General features: G+C 48.1%; 1 protein-coding gene across 4 annotated transcripts in view; it reads left to right on the forward strand.

Moving 5' to 3' along the window:
- Positions 1-321: 321 nt before the first annotated feature.
- Positions 322-14629, forward strand: part of PCSK4 (proprotein convertase subtilisin/kexin type 4) — a 28224-nt gene continuing 13916 nt past the window's right edge. For 3 of the 4 annotated variants that reach the window (XM_081935578.1, XM_081935579.1, XM_081935580.1), the window contains exons 1-5: positions 3234-3432; positions 6163-6267; positions 8582-8677; positions 9813-9941; positions 10794-10870. In XM_081935578.1, coding sequence (XP_081791704.1) covers positions 3274-3432; positions 6163-6267; positions 8582-8677; positions 9813-9941; positions 10794-10870 — 566 coding nt within the window. In that variant the 5' untranslated portion in view covers positions 3234-3273. Of the gene's footprint in view, positions 415-3233; positions 3433-6162; positions 6268-8581; positions 8678-9812; positions 9942-10793; positions 10871-14629 lie in introns of those variants that run through there. The other variant, XM_081935581.1, reaches the window with a different exon arrangement.

Here is a 14629-nt window from a genome sequence, read left to right on the forward strand (position 1 = left end):
CACAGACTCATACTTATGACTGTTGCTGTGTCATGTGACACCCACCCTCCTTTTGAGACTTTCTGACAAGCGGAGTTAACGGGGAAGGCACGTTCAGTGATTCACTTAACAACTATGGCAAGAAAGGTCATACAATGGGGCAAGATTCATTTAACAACTGTCTCGCTTAGCAACAGAAATGTATGTCATAAGTCGAGGACCCCCTGTTGTAAAAACAGCTTCTACTTGGATTAGTGCCTTAGAAATAAATGAACAGAGACTTATTTTATTGTTAAAAAATTGGATCCTTCTTAATCTGTTACTGAATTTCCCTGTTTTGAGGCTTCAGGCCAAATCTTCTTACCTTGATTGCAAGATTCATCAAATTCTTTGGGGCCTATTGGGAGCATCAAATAATTAACTGGACATCACCTGGTGCTTATTAATTTAAGAGTCCCTCCCCCCCAAAAAAACTTTGGAACATTAAGGTTAGAACAGCCTACAGCTGAACCTGGACAGTACAAAGCCACTAAACTCCCGCTGGAATTGTTTTAGGATAATTAGAACAAATTGTTTGCCTTATAGGATTGGAGCAGGTAATTTGGTTGCCCTTTTTGAATGACCCAGCCTCAATTTTTCCCATCTGTGTTGTGTGAATCCTAGCTCTAAGCTACCGCTGCCAAAAAAGCCCACACGGTTCTAGGCTGCATCAACAGAGGGATAGAATCAAGATCCCGTGAAGGGTTAATACCACTTTATAAGGCCTTGGTAAGGCCACACTTGGAGTACTGCATCCAGTTCTGGTCGCCACGATGTAAAAAAGATATGGAGACTCTAGAAAGAGTGCAGAGAAGAGCAACAAAGATGATTAGGGGACTGGAGACTAAAACATACGAAGAACGGTTGCAGGAACTGGGTATGTCTAGTGAAAAGAAGGACAAGGGGGTGACATGATAGCAGTGTTACAATATCTCAGGGGCTGCCCCAAAGAAGAGGGAGTCAAGCTATTCTCCAAGGCACCTGAAGGCAGGACAAGGAATAATGAATGGAAACTGAACAAGGAGAGAATCAACCTGGAACTAAGGAGAAATTTCCTAACAGTGAGAACAAGTAATCAGTGGAACAATTTGCCTCCAGAAGTTGTGGGAGTTTCATCACTGGAGGCTTTTTTAAAAGAGACTGGACAGCCACTTGTCTGAAATGGGATAGAGTTTCCTGCCTGAGCAGGGGGTTGGACTAGAAGACCTCCAAGGTCCCTTCCAACTCAGTTATTCTGCCTGCCTGCCTGCCTGCCTGCCTTCTCCATCACTTGAGATTTTAAAGAAAAGATTGAACAGCCATTTGTCTGAAATGCTACAGGGTCTCCTGCTTGAGCAGGGGGCTGGACTAGGAGACCCCCCACAAGATCCCTTCCATCTCTGTCATTCTATTAGGCCAGCATGTGATTTGAGCTGGACAAATGTTAAAAATCAATACAAAACATAATTTAAAAAAAATTCTAGCCCACAAATGGTATTAAAAATACTTTCCCTTGTAACCTCTTTGGTGCAGCTCACCAATCGGAAAAGGGGTTTCTGGTTTTTTTGGTTAATTGGTTTTTTTAAAAAAAATCTCACCGTGAGTTTGCAAGTTATGGGTTACTCACACGCCTCTCTCTAAGGAGATCAAATTGAAGGCGTACCTACATCTTGATGTGGTTTTCCCAGAGTTTCATCTTTCCCAACAGAGTTACGTAAAAAAATGCTCTGTATAGATTTGCACGGGGAGCCTTTTAAGTGCCTGTGCCGGCTATTTGCATGGGAGCAATGGGCCCTGCTCCAAGCATCTCTGATCTCTGGAAGTAAGCCAAGCCTCCCATCTGCACTTAGGCTCTCTTGCCTATAATGGAGCCTTCCAGAATATCAATTAAAGTTAGGCATTCTGTTCTTTGGAACCTGATTGCCACAGATGGCCAGGCTTCCCTTGAAGCCTAAGAAAAAAAACCCGAACCTTGCAAATTAACTCTCTGTATGCTGGTTTAAGGGCAGAAGCTGGGAGATCAATTTCTAACTTGAAAAAGCCATATATATATATTTACCTCTGGAAATTAACATTGCAAAATACGTTTAATTTCAGGGTCTTGCCTCAGTGGCTAAGACACTGATCTTGTCAATCAGAAAGGTTGGTGGTTTGAATCCCTAGTACAGGTCTCCTGTGTGAGCAGGGAGTTGGACTAGATGACATCCAGGGTCCCTTCCAACTGTTACTTTATCCTTAAAACAGGGGTGTCCAAACTTGGGAACTTTAAGACTTGTGGACTTCAACTCCCAGAATTCCCCAGCCAGCATGGCTGGCTGGGGAATTCTGGGAGTTGAAGTCCACAAGTCTTAAAGTTCTCAAGTTTGGACACCCCTGCCTTAAAAGCTCTGCTTTATGGTTTATTCCTCCATACTCTGCACATGGTCCAGGGGTTCATTGATTTTAGAATAGAAGAACACTCCCATCTGTTTTTTAAAATAGAAAAGTGGGTAGATTTTTTTTTTTTTAAAGAAATTTATTATTTTAAAAGTTATTTCCTTCCTGGAGAATGGCACCTGGATTTATCTTGAAAACTTTGTGCTACTTCACATCTAGACTGGGGAATAAACCGTAAGAATTCATGTTCCTTTGGTAACTTCATGGACAGGTTTTTTTTTGCACCCAATATTGGATCTATCAATTTATCCCTGCTTTTTCTGGGGATGGTTCCTAGGCTAGTCTAGAGCTCTGGGATTTCCCTGTGGTCTCCCATCCAGGAAGCTCCACCCACTTCCATTAATTCAGGGAAAGATGGGTGACCGTGGTCCATTTCAATGAAAGTCTATTATGTCTTACAAAATGGTAATAAAATGGCCTTACCTTGTTAGAACCCTCTGGCTTTTAGCGGATAAAAGGCGGGAAAATAAAGATAATCCCTTTAATTAACCCAGTGGTACTATCACAGGGGTATCTTTCAGCAGAAACCACAACTCCCAAGAGCCTTTGCGGCCAACCCTCATTTTTACCCCCTCCCCCCGCACTCAGCTCCACCTGGGCCGATAATCCCTAATCTCCCGCCTTGGCTTCCCGTCGCCATGGCAACCAGGCGCCTCCGAACACATGGAGCGCGTCCTGCCGCTCAGGGTCTCCCGGGGGCGGTCGTGGAGTGCAAATCGAGGCCCAGGCTTCGAAGGGGCCCTAGGCCGCGTTGATGTATAAGGGGCAGGGCTCTCGCCCGTCCTCCGCCGGGTCGTCCCGTGGCGTTTGAGCGGAGGGAGGGCGGGAGCGGCCTCAGAAATGGGCGTCTGGATGTTGCTGCTGCCGCTGCTGCTGCTCTGCGGTGGAGCCTCCAGCGCCGCGAGCATCTACCTGAGCAGCTGGGCCGTGCGCGTCCCTAGCGGCGCCCAAGAGGCCCAGCGCCTGGCCCGCAGGCACGGGCTGCTCTACCTGGGCCAGGTGCGTCGCCGCCGCCTCCTCTCCTCGCCCTGGGCCTGCTTGAGGCGGCGAGAGATAGCCTCTGAGCATACACAGAGCGCCCTTGCAAGGAAACCAACCACCACCAACAACCCAGCCTTCCCCCTCCTCCCCCTCCCCACCTCACCTTGCCTAACCTTTTCTCTGGCAGGAAGGGGTGCGAGAGTGGGTAGACTGCCTCTGCACTTGGAGGCTTCATCAAAGGAACATGGCTTGTTTGGGGCGGTGGTGATGGTGTGAGGCACCCGGCAAGGCCATGGGTTTCGTATTTGGCACCAGGCGGACATTGTCAGCCCAGCCCACCCCCTGTCCTTGGGGTGCCCCTCTTGCGCCAGCCCTCAGATACACTGCTCCTGAACACGGAGGCTCCACTTAGTCAGGACAACTACCAGCCCAGGCTGATTCTCTCTGTGGTGTCTTCCCCCACAGTTTTTTTTTGGGGGGGGTCTTCAATTATTAAAGCCTTTTTGTTCTATTGGGAGAGGGGGAGGGAGACTATAAAAGCGCTTTTTATTTCTATTTTGTTTTATTCCTATTGTGTTCTATTGAGGGGGTGCTTTAAGAGGAAGCTTTTGAGAGAAGGGGGGCAAAGGTGCTTTTTTGGGGGGGAGCTTGTAGCCCCTTTTCCAGCCTTTGTGGTGGTGGGGGCTCTTTTAAAGTTGGGGGGCCTTTCTAAACTGCAGGACCCCAGGATGGGACACGGAGACCCCAACCCGGTCTTGCAACTGGGCACAAAAGCGAAATGCTGCAGGAATTCCTTGCTGCGTAGGGAGGCCTTTTGGAATCTATTTATTTTATTGTATTTATTTCGTCAAGCATGCATTAGATAATGTATATGTATAAACATGTCTGGGAATACATGAAATGGATACCAATAAAGGGGGACATTAGAACAGGTGGGCACTTTGGTGCGCTGATGCACGTCCCTTACAGACCTCTTAGGAATGGGGAGAGGTCGAGAGTCTTAAGGTTAAAGTTTTGGGGGTTTGGGGAAGAAACCATAGATCATATTTTTTTTCCTGCTCTCTTTTGGCTCCGTTTTGCCTTTCTTCTGGGAGGCTGAAAGAGCATGCTGCAAAAAAAAATAATACTGCTTTTTCTTTTTAAAGAAAAGGGGAGAAAAAGGAAAGGGGGGGGGATTTCCCCCCCCTGGGTTTAGAGACCCTACTTTTTGTAAAAAGGCTTGAGGTAATGAAGGAGTCTATCAATCAACATTGGCTATTTGCTTTTATTATGAATGGCTTGTGTTCCTATATAATTGTTACCGATTAAGCCAATATTTGCTGTTTGCTTCTGATGTGATATAGGCTGCTAGAAATCATTTATTAAAAATTAAGCTTTGTTATGGGCTTCTGCTTATATTATTATATTCTGTCAGAAATGAGTTCTTTTCTAGCTTAGCAAATTGTAACCTTAATACTGGATGGCATTGCTGCAAATGTTATCTCACTGCTGCCTCTCGCTTCTATTCTTGGGTTCCAAGCTAGGCACGTTCTTGAAAACATAGAAGAAATTGTTACACTGGAATATCAGGCCCCATAGATAAAGGAACCAAACCAGGGAGTTTTCCTGGCTCAGAAATCCTTAAAGCATTCTGCCTAAAAATAACTTGGCAAAGGGGGGCTGCCACCCCGTACCCAAGGCCATAGGACTCCTCCATAGATAAGGGAGACAGAGGCAGGAGCTGGAACAAAAGGATGTTTTAAAGATCACATTGATAACGAATCCTTGGCTCTGATTGGATAAACTTTGTTCCTATCCGCCTAAAATGCATATAATACTCTGAACCCCTCTTGCAGGGGGCGGCTGTTCCTTACATGCATTTGTTAGTGTGTTTTGGATATAGTTTGGAGACAGATCCCAAGGGATTTTGTGATCTGTGATTATTTTGCAGCCTGGAATAAAGGAGCAAGGAAGAGCAGTAGATTGAGGAGGAGTTGCCCCATGAAATATTTTATTTTTTGCCGAGATGTCAATACTTTTCTGTTTGGGATCAGGCCATCTTTTCAGGACCTGCAACTTTTTGTAACTTTAAGGAAAGTGGATTTCGACTCCCAGAATTCAAAGCAAAGCTGGCTGGGGAATTCTGGGAATTGAAGTCCACTATCTTAAAGTAGCCAAGGGTTGAGTCAAGATTGAGAAAAGGTGGAGAGGTGCCTTTGAGCTGTGTTCTTCCTCCATCTTCCTCCCTGTTCTTTTTGTCTTTCTTTTAAAAAAAAAATTTTTTTTTAACTTTTATTCTCTTATATATAGTTACAGGTATATATTCACATAGTTATTGTTCTTGTTTATCTTTATCACTTTTACCCATTTGTTTTTCCATATAAAAAGTTAAAATATACATTCTGGGTTGCTTTTTTTTACCACCCTATACACCTATTTTGTATTACCACCCTATTTTTTTATTTTATTTTCTCCCTCCCTCCCTTCTCTACTTTCTTCCTTCCTCCTCTCCTTTCCTTTTCCTACTTCCCTTACCTCTCCCCTGCTCCTCTCTTCCCCTTCCTACCCTGTCTCCTTCTATTTCTACCCCTTCCCTCCTTCCTCTCCTTTCCTCTTTCTTCCTTCTCTCCCCTGTCCTCTCTTCCCCCCTCCTCCTCTCTTCCTTTCCTTTTCTGTTGTCGTGGTTGCGGTTATCTCTTTTCATTTGTTCGTTTTGTCTTTCAAGGCTGTGTCGAAGCTGGGATAACGTTTTGCCCTTCTGCGTTGCAGGTGATTCCTGGGGAGCCCTACTTCCATCTGAAACACAGGGGCATGGCTCAGAAATCTTTAACCAAACACCGGGGCTGGCATCTCCGCCTGAAAAGAGACCCTCAGGTAAGCCCATAGGCAAAGAGGGCCTCCTGGAGGCCCTGTAGTCTGACCTCACTTGCACAATACTTAAACCATATTAGACTGCTCTAGTTATTCGCACCTTCAGAGTTTGCCCTCTTGAACCTTTCTGCTATGGACAGTCTTAAAAATGCAACCATACCTGTCCTCCTACCCCCACCTGTTTCTCATGGCACTCGACTCCAAGTGACACACCTGTTTTCTTCATCCTTTCATTGTGTTTGTATCCCCCCCTCCCCTGCCCTGCCAATCCTTTGCCCTCCCCTTCTGTCTATCTCTTTCTCTATCTCTTTCTCAGGCATTCTGTCACTAAGAGTTGGATGCTGCTGGCAATATACCTTAAAGGTGGCCTGTTCCTTCATGGCCTGTTTATAGGATATCGGACGCAAATAGAATATTCTTCATTGGCCAAGTGGGATTGGACACACAAGGAATTTGTCTCCGGTGCAGAAGCTTTCAGTGTACATGCTATTTATTATTTGATTTGATTTGATTTCTAGATCACCCCCTCTCCCCGGAGGGACTCGGGGCGGTGTACAGGTACCAAATTAAAACCATACAAACAGTAATAAATATAATTAAAATCGGATTAAACTTTAGACCCCTGTACAAGTTTATAAAAATTAAAAACTTAGCCTTAAGACCAACCCGTGAAATTTAAAAATACAGACTGGGGTGGGAGAGCTGGAATTAGGCCAGGCCAGCTAGATTAAACAGGTGGGTTTTAAGTTTCTGACGGAAGGAGCGGAGATCCGTAGTTGTTCTAATGTCAGGGGGAAGGTCATTCCAGAGGGTCGGGCCCATCACAGAGAAGGTCCTTCCCCTGGGCGTCGCCCGCTGGCACAGCCTAGTGGACAGCACCCAGAGGAGTCCCTCTCTGTGTGAGCGGATCGGCCGAAGGGATGTGTGGGGCAGGCAATACAAGCAATAAGTGATAAATCATTATCATTGTCATCGTAAAAATACATTCATCTTAAACCATGATACAACACTTAGTGATAGTCATAGGATACTAAATGAGCAATCGACAAAAATCATATGCCATGATACTAAATAAAATAATATGAATCATAAGATACAAGCAACAAAAGATACAAGTTACAGTCAAAAGAAGATAAGGAGATACGTAATAGGAAAGATGAGAATAGAATTCAGCCTTACTTAGTTTTGGCAGTGTTGTGGGAATTATTTCTTTAGCAGAATGATGACATGGGGCATTTTCAAAGGTGTAGGCTGCCTTAATTACAGGTAGTCCTGTACTTACAACAGGTTTGTTTAATGACTGTTAGTAACCAAACCCTAACCCGCAGCCTGTATCCCTTTCACCTCAATTAATCTTGTGAAAGAAAGCTTTGCAAGAGCAATGTTGTGTTGCCAGTGGAGCTGGTGACAGACTCAGACAATGAGGAGGTTGGGGAGGAACCTGGGCCAGTCCTGGAGTCTGGGGAAGGCTCTGAGGAAGGCTCTGTGTCGGAGGCAGAGAGGGGGCCAGGGCCACCTGACATTTCCCAACCACTGAAGAGGCAGCTGTCTTTGGAGGCTGAGATGAGTGAGGAGGAAGAACAGCTGGGGCCTGTTCCAGATGCACGTTTCCATAGAGCAGTTAGGAGAGGTGAACAACAGAGGACAAGGAGTCGACTCGGGAAGCAAAGGACACAAAGATGCTGAATGGCCCCTCTCTGGCTGGGGAATGAATAGAAGGAAAGGGAGTGGTTATCGTAGGAGACAACAGTTCGTATTTCTGAAGATTTTGGCCATGGTGTTTCGTGCCACAAAGACTGCTTGCCAGAACTTAATTTGCAGCCTTTCGGCTGTTGCAATTCTCGCAAGGAGCTGATAAGGTCTGTACTGCAGTTAACTCCTTGAAGGACTCTTGGCTGGACTTTTCAGTGGGTGAATGCAATTAATTCACAAGCGGTAAATAAAGAGGGTTTTTTTCGTGACAAGGCGCCTGTTTCTTGCTGCTGCTAAGGCTGGGTCAGGACATGTTAATCATGGTTCCTTTCTAGGGGATAACCAAAGAACCGCACCGTCCAAGACTAAACAGGGTTTAGGAGTCCTGTCCTTTTCACAGCTGCTGTGAAAGGAAGTGATAGGAGTGTGGGGGAAAATATAGACTTGCCACCGTGGCTGGACGTCCCAGCCTGTCTGCTTTGGCTACGCTGACAGATCGAAATCTGACCCCAACTGGATGGGGAATCTGCTAGTCCCATCCCGCTGGTCCCAAAATAAACAACTTGGGGCCGTGGAACAAACTGGACTGTTTACTTCGGCTTAACTTCTGTGGTTTTGGCTCTAGATCCCGTGGTTTGAACAGCAGGCGCTGAAGAGGCGGACCAAGAGAACAGCCACGATTGTCCCCACCGATCCGTGGTTCCATAAGCAGTGGTACATGGTGAGTGGGGCAAGAAGGGGGGAGGATTGGACCTTGCTTCCTCACTCCAGCCCACTCCTCAAGGGAGACCTTGTGGGGTCCTTGCTGCTCTCTGAGCTGGCTCAAGTCGGAGACCCTAAGCCATTTCAGACAAGTGACCCTCCAGCCTCTTCTTCAACACCTCCAGTGATGGAGCACCTATAACCTCTGGTGGCAAGCAGTTCCACTGGCTAATTGCCCTCATGGTCAGGAAGTTTCTCCCTAATTCCAGGTTGCTTCTCTCCTTGGTTGGTTTCCATCCATTGTTCCTTGTCCTACCTTCAGGTCAGGGGTGAAAGCCACTTACCTTTGCTACTGTTGTTCGGTAGCAACGTGAGCGTGCCCTTCGCCCGCACCTACCACCTCCGCGCATGCGCAGGACCTCCAAACTTTTTAAAGCGTTTAAAAATGCTTTAAAAAGTTTTTTTAAAAGTTCTGATGTTCATGTGTGGCACAGCTGATTGTTGCACAGCTGATCATTGGAACTTTTTAAAAACTTTTTTTTAGCATTTTATTTTACTACCCATTCGGGCAAACCGGTAGCATTTCATCTCTGCTTCAGGTCCTTTGGAGAACAGGGGGGAAGCTCCCCCCCCGCCCACTCTTCTTCGTGGCAACCCCTCAAATATCGCAATCCTGCTATCATGCCACACACACCCCCGGTCCTTCTTTTCACTCTTAAACCAGACATGCTCAATTCCAGCAACCGTTCTTTATGTATTTATATATAACTGGTTCATATCTATGACGGTTACACCATCCCGAGGTCTTGTGCTTCCTTTCTACGACCTTCTGCCAAGCCATGGGGAAACCGTATTGACTTAACAACCATGTTATTCATTTAACGGCTGCAGTGATTCACTTAACAGACGTGGCGAGAAAATTCGTAAAAACGGGGTAAAGCTCTCTTAACAAACTTCTCACTTAGCAGGATAAATTCTGGGCTCAGTTGTGGTCATAAGTTGAGGACTTGCCCGTATAGGTTTGAGCCACCCGGGAACTTTAAAAGTGTCCTGATATTTGGGGTCCTCGGGGGGATCTCGGAGCTCAAATGACGTCCTCCGATCTCAGTTCCCCGCGCCATGGAGCCCCTCCCCCCATATCTTTTGCGTCGTAGAACAACGACATCGCTCCCGACCTCAACGTCCTCGTGGCATGGAGCCAGGGCTACACCGGCTTGGGCGTGGTGGTGAGCATTTTGGACGATGGGGTGGAGAAGAGCCATCCGGACCTTGAGCCGAACTACGTGAGTTCAGGCCTTCCACGGCCGAGGCGGAGGGAGGAAAGGCACCGGGAGGCGGAAATGGTCCCAGTGCCGCCTTCGGCCAACTGCAGGCCACCAGGTGTGCTGGGGTGGGTGGGTGGAGGAGCTTTCCAGGTACTGTGGGCAGGCCAATCGCAAATCCTGGCAGGCCTAAAATGTCTGTCTGTCTGTCTGTCTGTCTGTCTGTCAGTGTGTGTGTGCACCGAGCTGACGGCCTGCCTACCAGCAAAGATGGGAAGGAAAAAGAGCAATCCCAGGGATGGCTGACCTTCTTCTCCCTGCGTGTGTGTGAACGCCCCCCCCCACGCGCCCCCTGTGCATGCAGGCATGACCCCCCCTCCTGCGCACCCCGTTCTGTGCCCAGCTGACCTCCCTAAAGCCTCCTGGGACAGAAAATGGGGCGCGGGGGGCAGCGTGCTGCCCCCAGCCCTCTGCATGCACGTACGACCCCTGACCCTTGACCCCCTGCGCATGCACACGTGTGCCCTGCATGTGTGGCAGAGGCCCGAAAATCAGCTAGCTGGCGGGGGGCCCCGCACACACCTGCGTGTTGGAGCTGAGCGGGCGACGGCTGATGTGGCGACAGAGAAGGTTCCGTGTGGCCCCTGTGCCATAAGCCCCGCCTCCCCCAAGGCCCCACGGGAGGATGAGTGAAGCCACGCGGCCCCTCCGCCCGCCTTCCAATCGGCCTCTCCCCCAAAGGATCAAAAGGGGGGCTCCCAAACCTTTGTGGGTCCCTGCCTTGATTTCTGCTTCTCCCGGAGTCCCCAGGCCGGTTTGGGAGCCTCTCCCGCCCTTCCTTCAGGCGGCCAATGCGAGATTTCCTCCTTCCAGGATCCCTTGGCAAGTTACGACTTTAATGACAACGACCCGGACCCCCAGCCACGCTACAACAGGTGGAACGAGAACAGGTAGGGAGGGGGGGAGGGAGGGGGTGTCTCCCCCTTTTCTCCTGGCTGCCCTGGGAGAGCTGAGCAAGGGAAGGGAGCGTTGAAGTCTGGAGTCAGAGTAAGGTTGAATCTCCCTCTTTAAGGCACCTTTTCAGATTTGGAAGGGATTCTGTGAGTTCTTTCTTTCTTTCCCTCTTTCTTTCTTTCTTTCTTTCTTTCTTTCTTTCTTTCTTTCTTTCCCTCTCTCTTTCTCTCCCTCTTCCTTTCCTTCCTCCCTTCTTTTTCTCCCTCTCTCCCTCCCACGCTCTCTTTCTCTTCCTTCCCTCCTTTCCCTCTTTCTTTCTCTCTCTTCTTTCTCTCTCTCTCTTCTGTTCCCTTTCTTTTCTTCCTTCCCTCCCTCTTTCTTTCCTTTCGTTCCTTCCTTCTTTTTCTTCCTTCCCCTCTCTCTTTATCTTTCTTTCTCTATCTCCCTTTCTCTTTGTTTCCTTCCTGCCCTCCCTCTCCCTCTTTCTCTTCCTTCCTTCCCCTCTTTCTTTATCTCTCTTTCTTTCTTTCTCTCCCTCTTTCTTTCCTTCCCCCCTTCTCTGCCTTCCTCCCTCCCACCCTCTCTCTCTTTCCCTTCCTTTCCCTCTTTCTTTATCTTTCTTTTCTCTCTCTCTCTCTTCCTTTTCCTTTCTTTCTTTCCTTCCCTCCCTCTTCCCTCTCTCCCTCCCTTTTTCTTTCATTCATTCTTTCTTTCTTATTCTTCCTTCCTTCCCCTTTCTCTTTCTTTCTTTCTCTCTCTCTCTCACTTTCTTTCCTTCTTGCCCTCCCTCCCTCTCTCCCTCTCTCTCTTCCTTCCCTCCCTCCCTCCCTCCCTCTCTCCCTCTCTCCCTCCCTCCCTCCCTCCCTCCCTCCCTCTCTCTCTCTCTCTCTCTCTCTCTTTCTTTCTTTCTTTCTTTCTTTCTTTCTTTCTCTTTTGCCGCCCAACTTGCCTAGAGGTGACTTTTCTAGTTGTTGAGTCCTCTTGCTTGTAACCCATCCTGGCCTCCTTTGGCTTCTGGGACTTCCTTGTAAATGTTGCCTGTGTTATCTGTGAAGGTGGTAGCGAGAACAACCCCCCACCCACCCACCCCCACCCCCAATGCTATTGGAACTCCTCTTGTTACCAGGTTTTTTTCAATCTTGGCCAAGGTTGAGGTATGTGGAGGTCAACTCCCAGAATTCCCCATCCAGCATGTCTAACCGGGGAACTCTGGGAGCTGAAGTCCAGCTGCTGCCCAGGTGGAGGAATATTGAAGTATAAAATAACAGGATTTTGAAGGCCTACATGGTTATTGCTCTGCTCCTTTTTATACTAGTCTTTAATGTGGGGGTTACTAATGCTATGTATCCTTTGATGACTCTTTTGACTTGGAGAAAGAAAGTGTTATGATGATCTTCAGTTGTATTACAGCCAGAGAACAGGAGGTGCCAATCAAGAGATGCGAGGTGGACAGCTAGTTGGCTTTTTAAAAGTTATATTTTGGGGAGGCCTTCATTACACTCCTCTTTATGAGGACGTAAATTGAGACAAAAGTCAATCATGCTGTGCTCACTGCTGGAAAAGGGCTCTTGTATTTGTAGACCGTAAATTGAGTTTAAACTGTTGCAGAAGTGGAGCAAGGCAGATGTTGAATCTAGTGTTGTGTGTTGGAGTCCTAGTGGACAACCATTGAAATATGAGCCAGCCGTGTGCAGCAGCTGCCAAAAAAGCCAACACAGTTCTAGGCTGCATCAACAGAGGGATAGAATCAAGATCACCTGAAGGGTTAATACCACTTTATAATAAGGCCTTGGTAAGGCCACACTTGGAATATTTGCATTCAGTTTTGGTTGCCACGATGTGGAAAAGATGTGGAGACTCTAGAAAGAGTGCAGAGAAGAGCAACAAAGAGGATTAGGGGACTAGAGGCTAAAACATATGAAGAACGGTTGCAGGAACTGGGTATGTTTAGCTTAAGAGAAAGAAGGACTAGGGGAGACATGATAGCAGTGTTCTAATATCTCAGAGGTTGCCACAAAGAAGAGGGAGTCAAGCTATTCTCCAAGGCACCTGAGGGTAGAACAAGAAGCAATGGCTGGAAACTAATCAAGGAGAGAAGCAACCTGGAATTGAGGAGAAACTTCCTGACAGTGAGAACAATTAATCAGTGGAACAGAGGTTGCCTCCAGAAGTTGTGAATGCCCCAACACTGGAAGTCTTTAAGAAGATGTTGGATAGCCATTTGTCTGGAACGGTATAAGGTTTCCTGCCTAGGCAGGGGGTTGGACTAGAAGACCTCCAAGGTCCCCTCCAACTCTGCTATTGTATTGTATCGTTACCAATTGATCCAGTCCCAGATTAGTAACGGCATGGCACAGGAGTTGCATGTATGGGTTCAGTTGCACCTTCGTTTAGGGTCCAGGTAATGAGAGGTAGATTGAGGGGACCAAGAGAGGTAAGGGGGTGCAGGCAGGAGGCTGCCCACGTTAGTAGTGAAGTTTTAACTTGCTTGTCATCAGGGGCTCCGTAACATAGTAAGAAATGTGGTGTTGACCTTGAGGAAGGAGGGGAAGAGAAGCTGGCTGGGAAAGCATCCGAGAAGGGAGCCAGGAGCCCTCGGGGACTCAACAGTCAGGCCAAGAAACGTAGGAAGGACCCTGATCCTAATGGATCAGGCGGTCAAAATGAGTGGTGGAAGCCTGCACTTTTAGGACTTGCAAGATGCTGTTATTGTAGCCTAAAACAGAATGAGCTCCTTCAGCTCCGTGGCTTCTCCGGCACAGCAAACGGATGCTGCCGGGTAGATGCACATATGCAGAGAGAAGGTTCTGGATCTTTGGGGAGCCGTTTGCATCCCCCTTTAGGGCAGGGGTGAGGTTGAAATATTTTAGCAACTGGTTCTGGGTGGGCGTGGCCATGGAGGGTGTGGCTTCCTCACAGGGGAGGGGGCGTTCGCTCCGGGGGCTTTCTCCTTCGTATTTACCTGGCATGATGGACAGGCTGCTGTCAGGGTTCCAAAGAGCATCCTCTGTGAAATAATAGCTGCAGACAAGAAGTTCCTCAAAACACCAGTTTATTAGAAGAGCCACGTTGGCACATCTGGGAAAACCCAAATCTGAAAGCTTCCCAGTTTTCCCCACCCCCAGTTGAAAGTCCAAGACCCTGCCCCCCTCCCCCCACACAAGCCCATCAAATTAGTCACCTGCCGTGGATGAAGATTCCTCCCATCCACATCCGCCTAGGGGCAGGGATAAGGTGACCTTGACTTTCTGAGAAGGAATGTTGTTATGGCTACACTTCTCCCAAGCTCCATCCCATCCCCTCTCCCAGTTTCCCATGGTAGCCATGTTTGAATATGTGGCAGGCTTGGGGCCCTATGCAAAGATGGCTTCCAAGCCTGACAGCTCCGTGGAGACTCCGGGGAGGGGAGGGGAGGGATGGGCAGGGCCAGCCACTCCTTGCAACAACTGGTTCGGCGAACCGGAAGCAAAATTAGCATCCCATTCGCCCGAACCAGTCCAAATCGGTTGAATCCCACCACTGCTTTGAGCCCCGAAGTGATCCGCTCACAGATCTCTGCTCTGCAACGTGGAGAATTTAGCCTGGAACGAACGGCAACAGGAATGGAGGATTTGGCCCAAATGGAAGACCTGCTCCCACCTGGAACGGCCTGGTTCCCTCCCAGAATTGTGGCTGCTCCCATTGCTGGGTGTGAGGAAGAGGGCGTTTAGGCAGCCATTTGTCCAGGATGAAGACAGGGCACTTCTGCTTGAGCG

The sequence above is a fragment of the Natrix helvetica genome, assembly GCF_964273705.1.
Source record: "Natrix helvetica genome assembly, chromosome: 1".
Classification (NCBI taxonomy): domain Eukaryota; kingdom Metazoa; phylum Chordata; class Lepidosauria; order Squamata; family Natricidae; genus Natrix; species Natrix helvetica.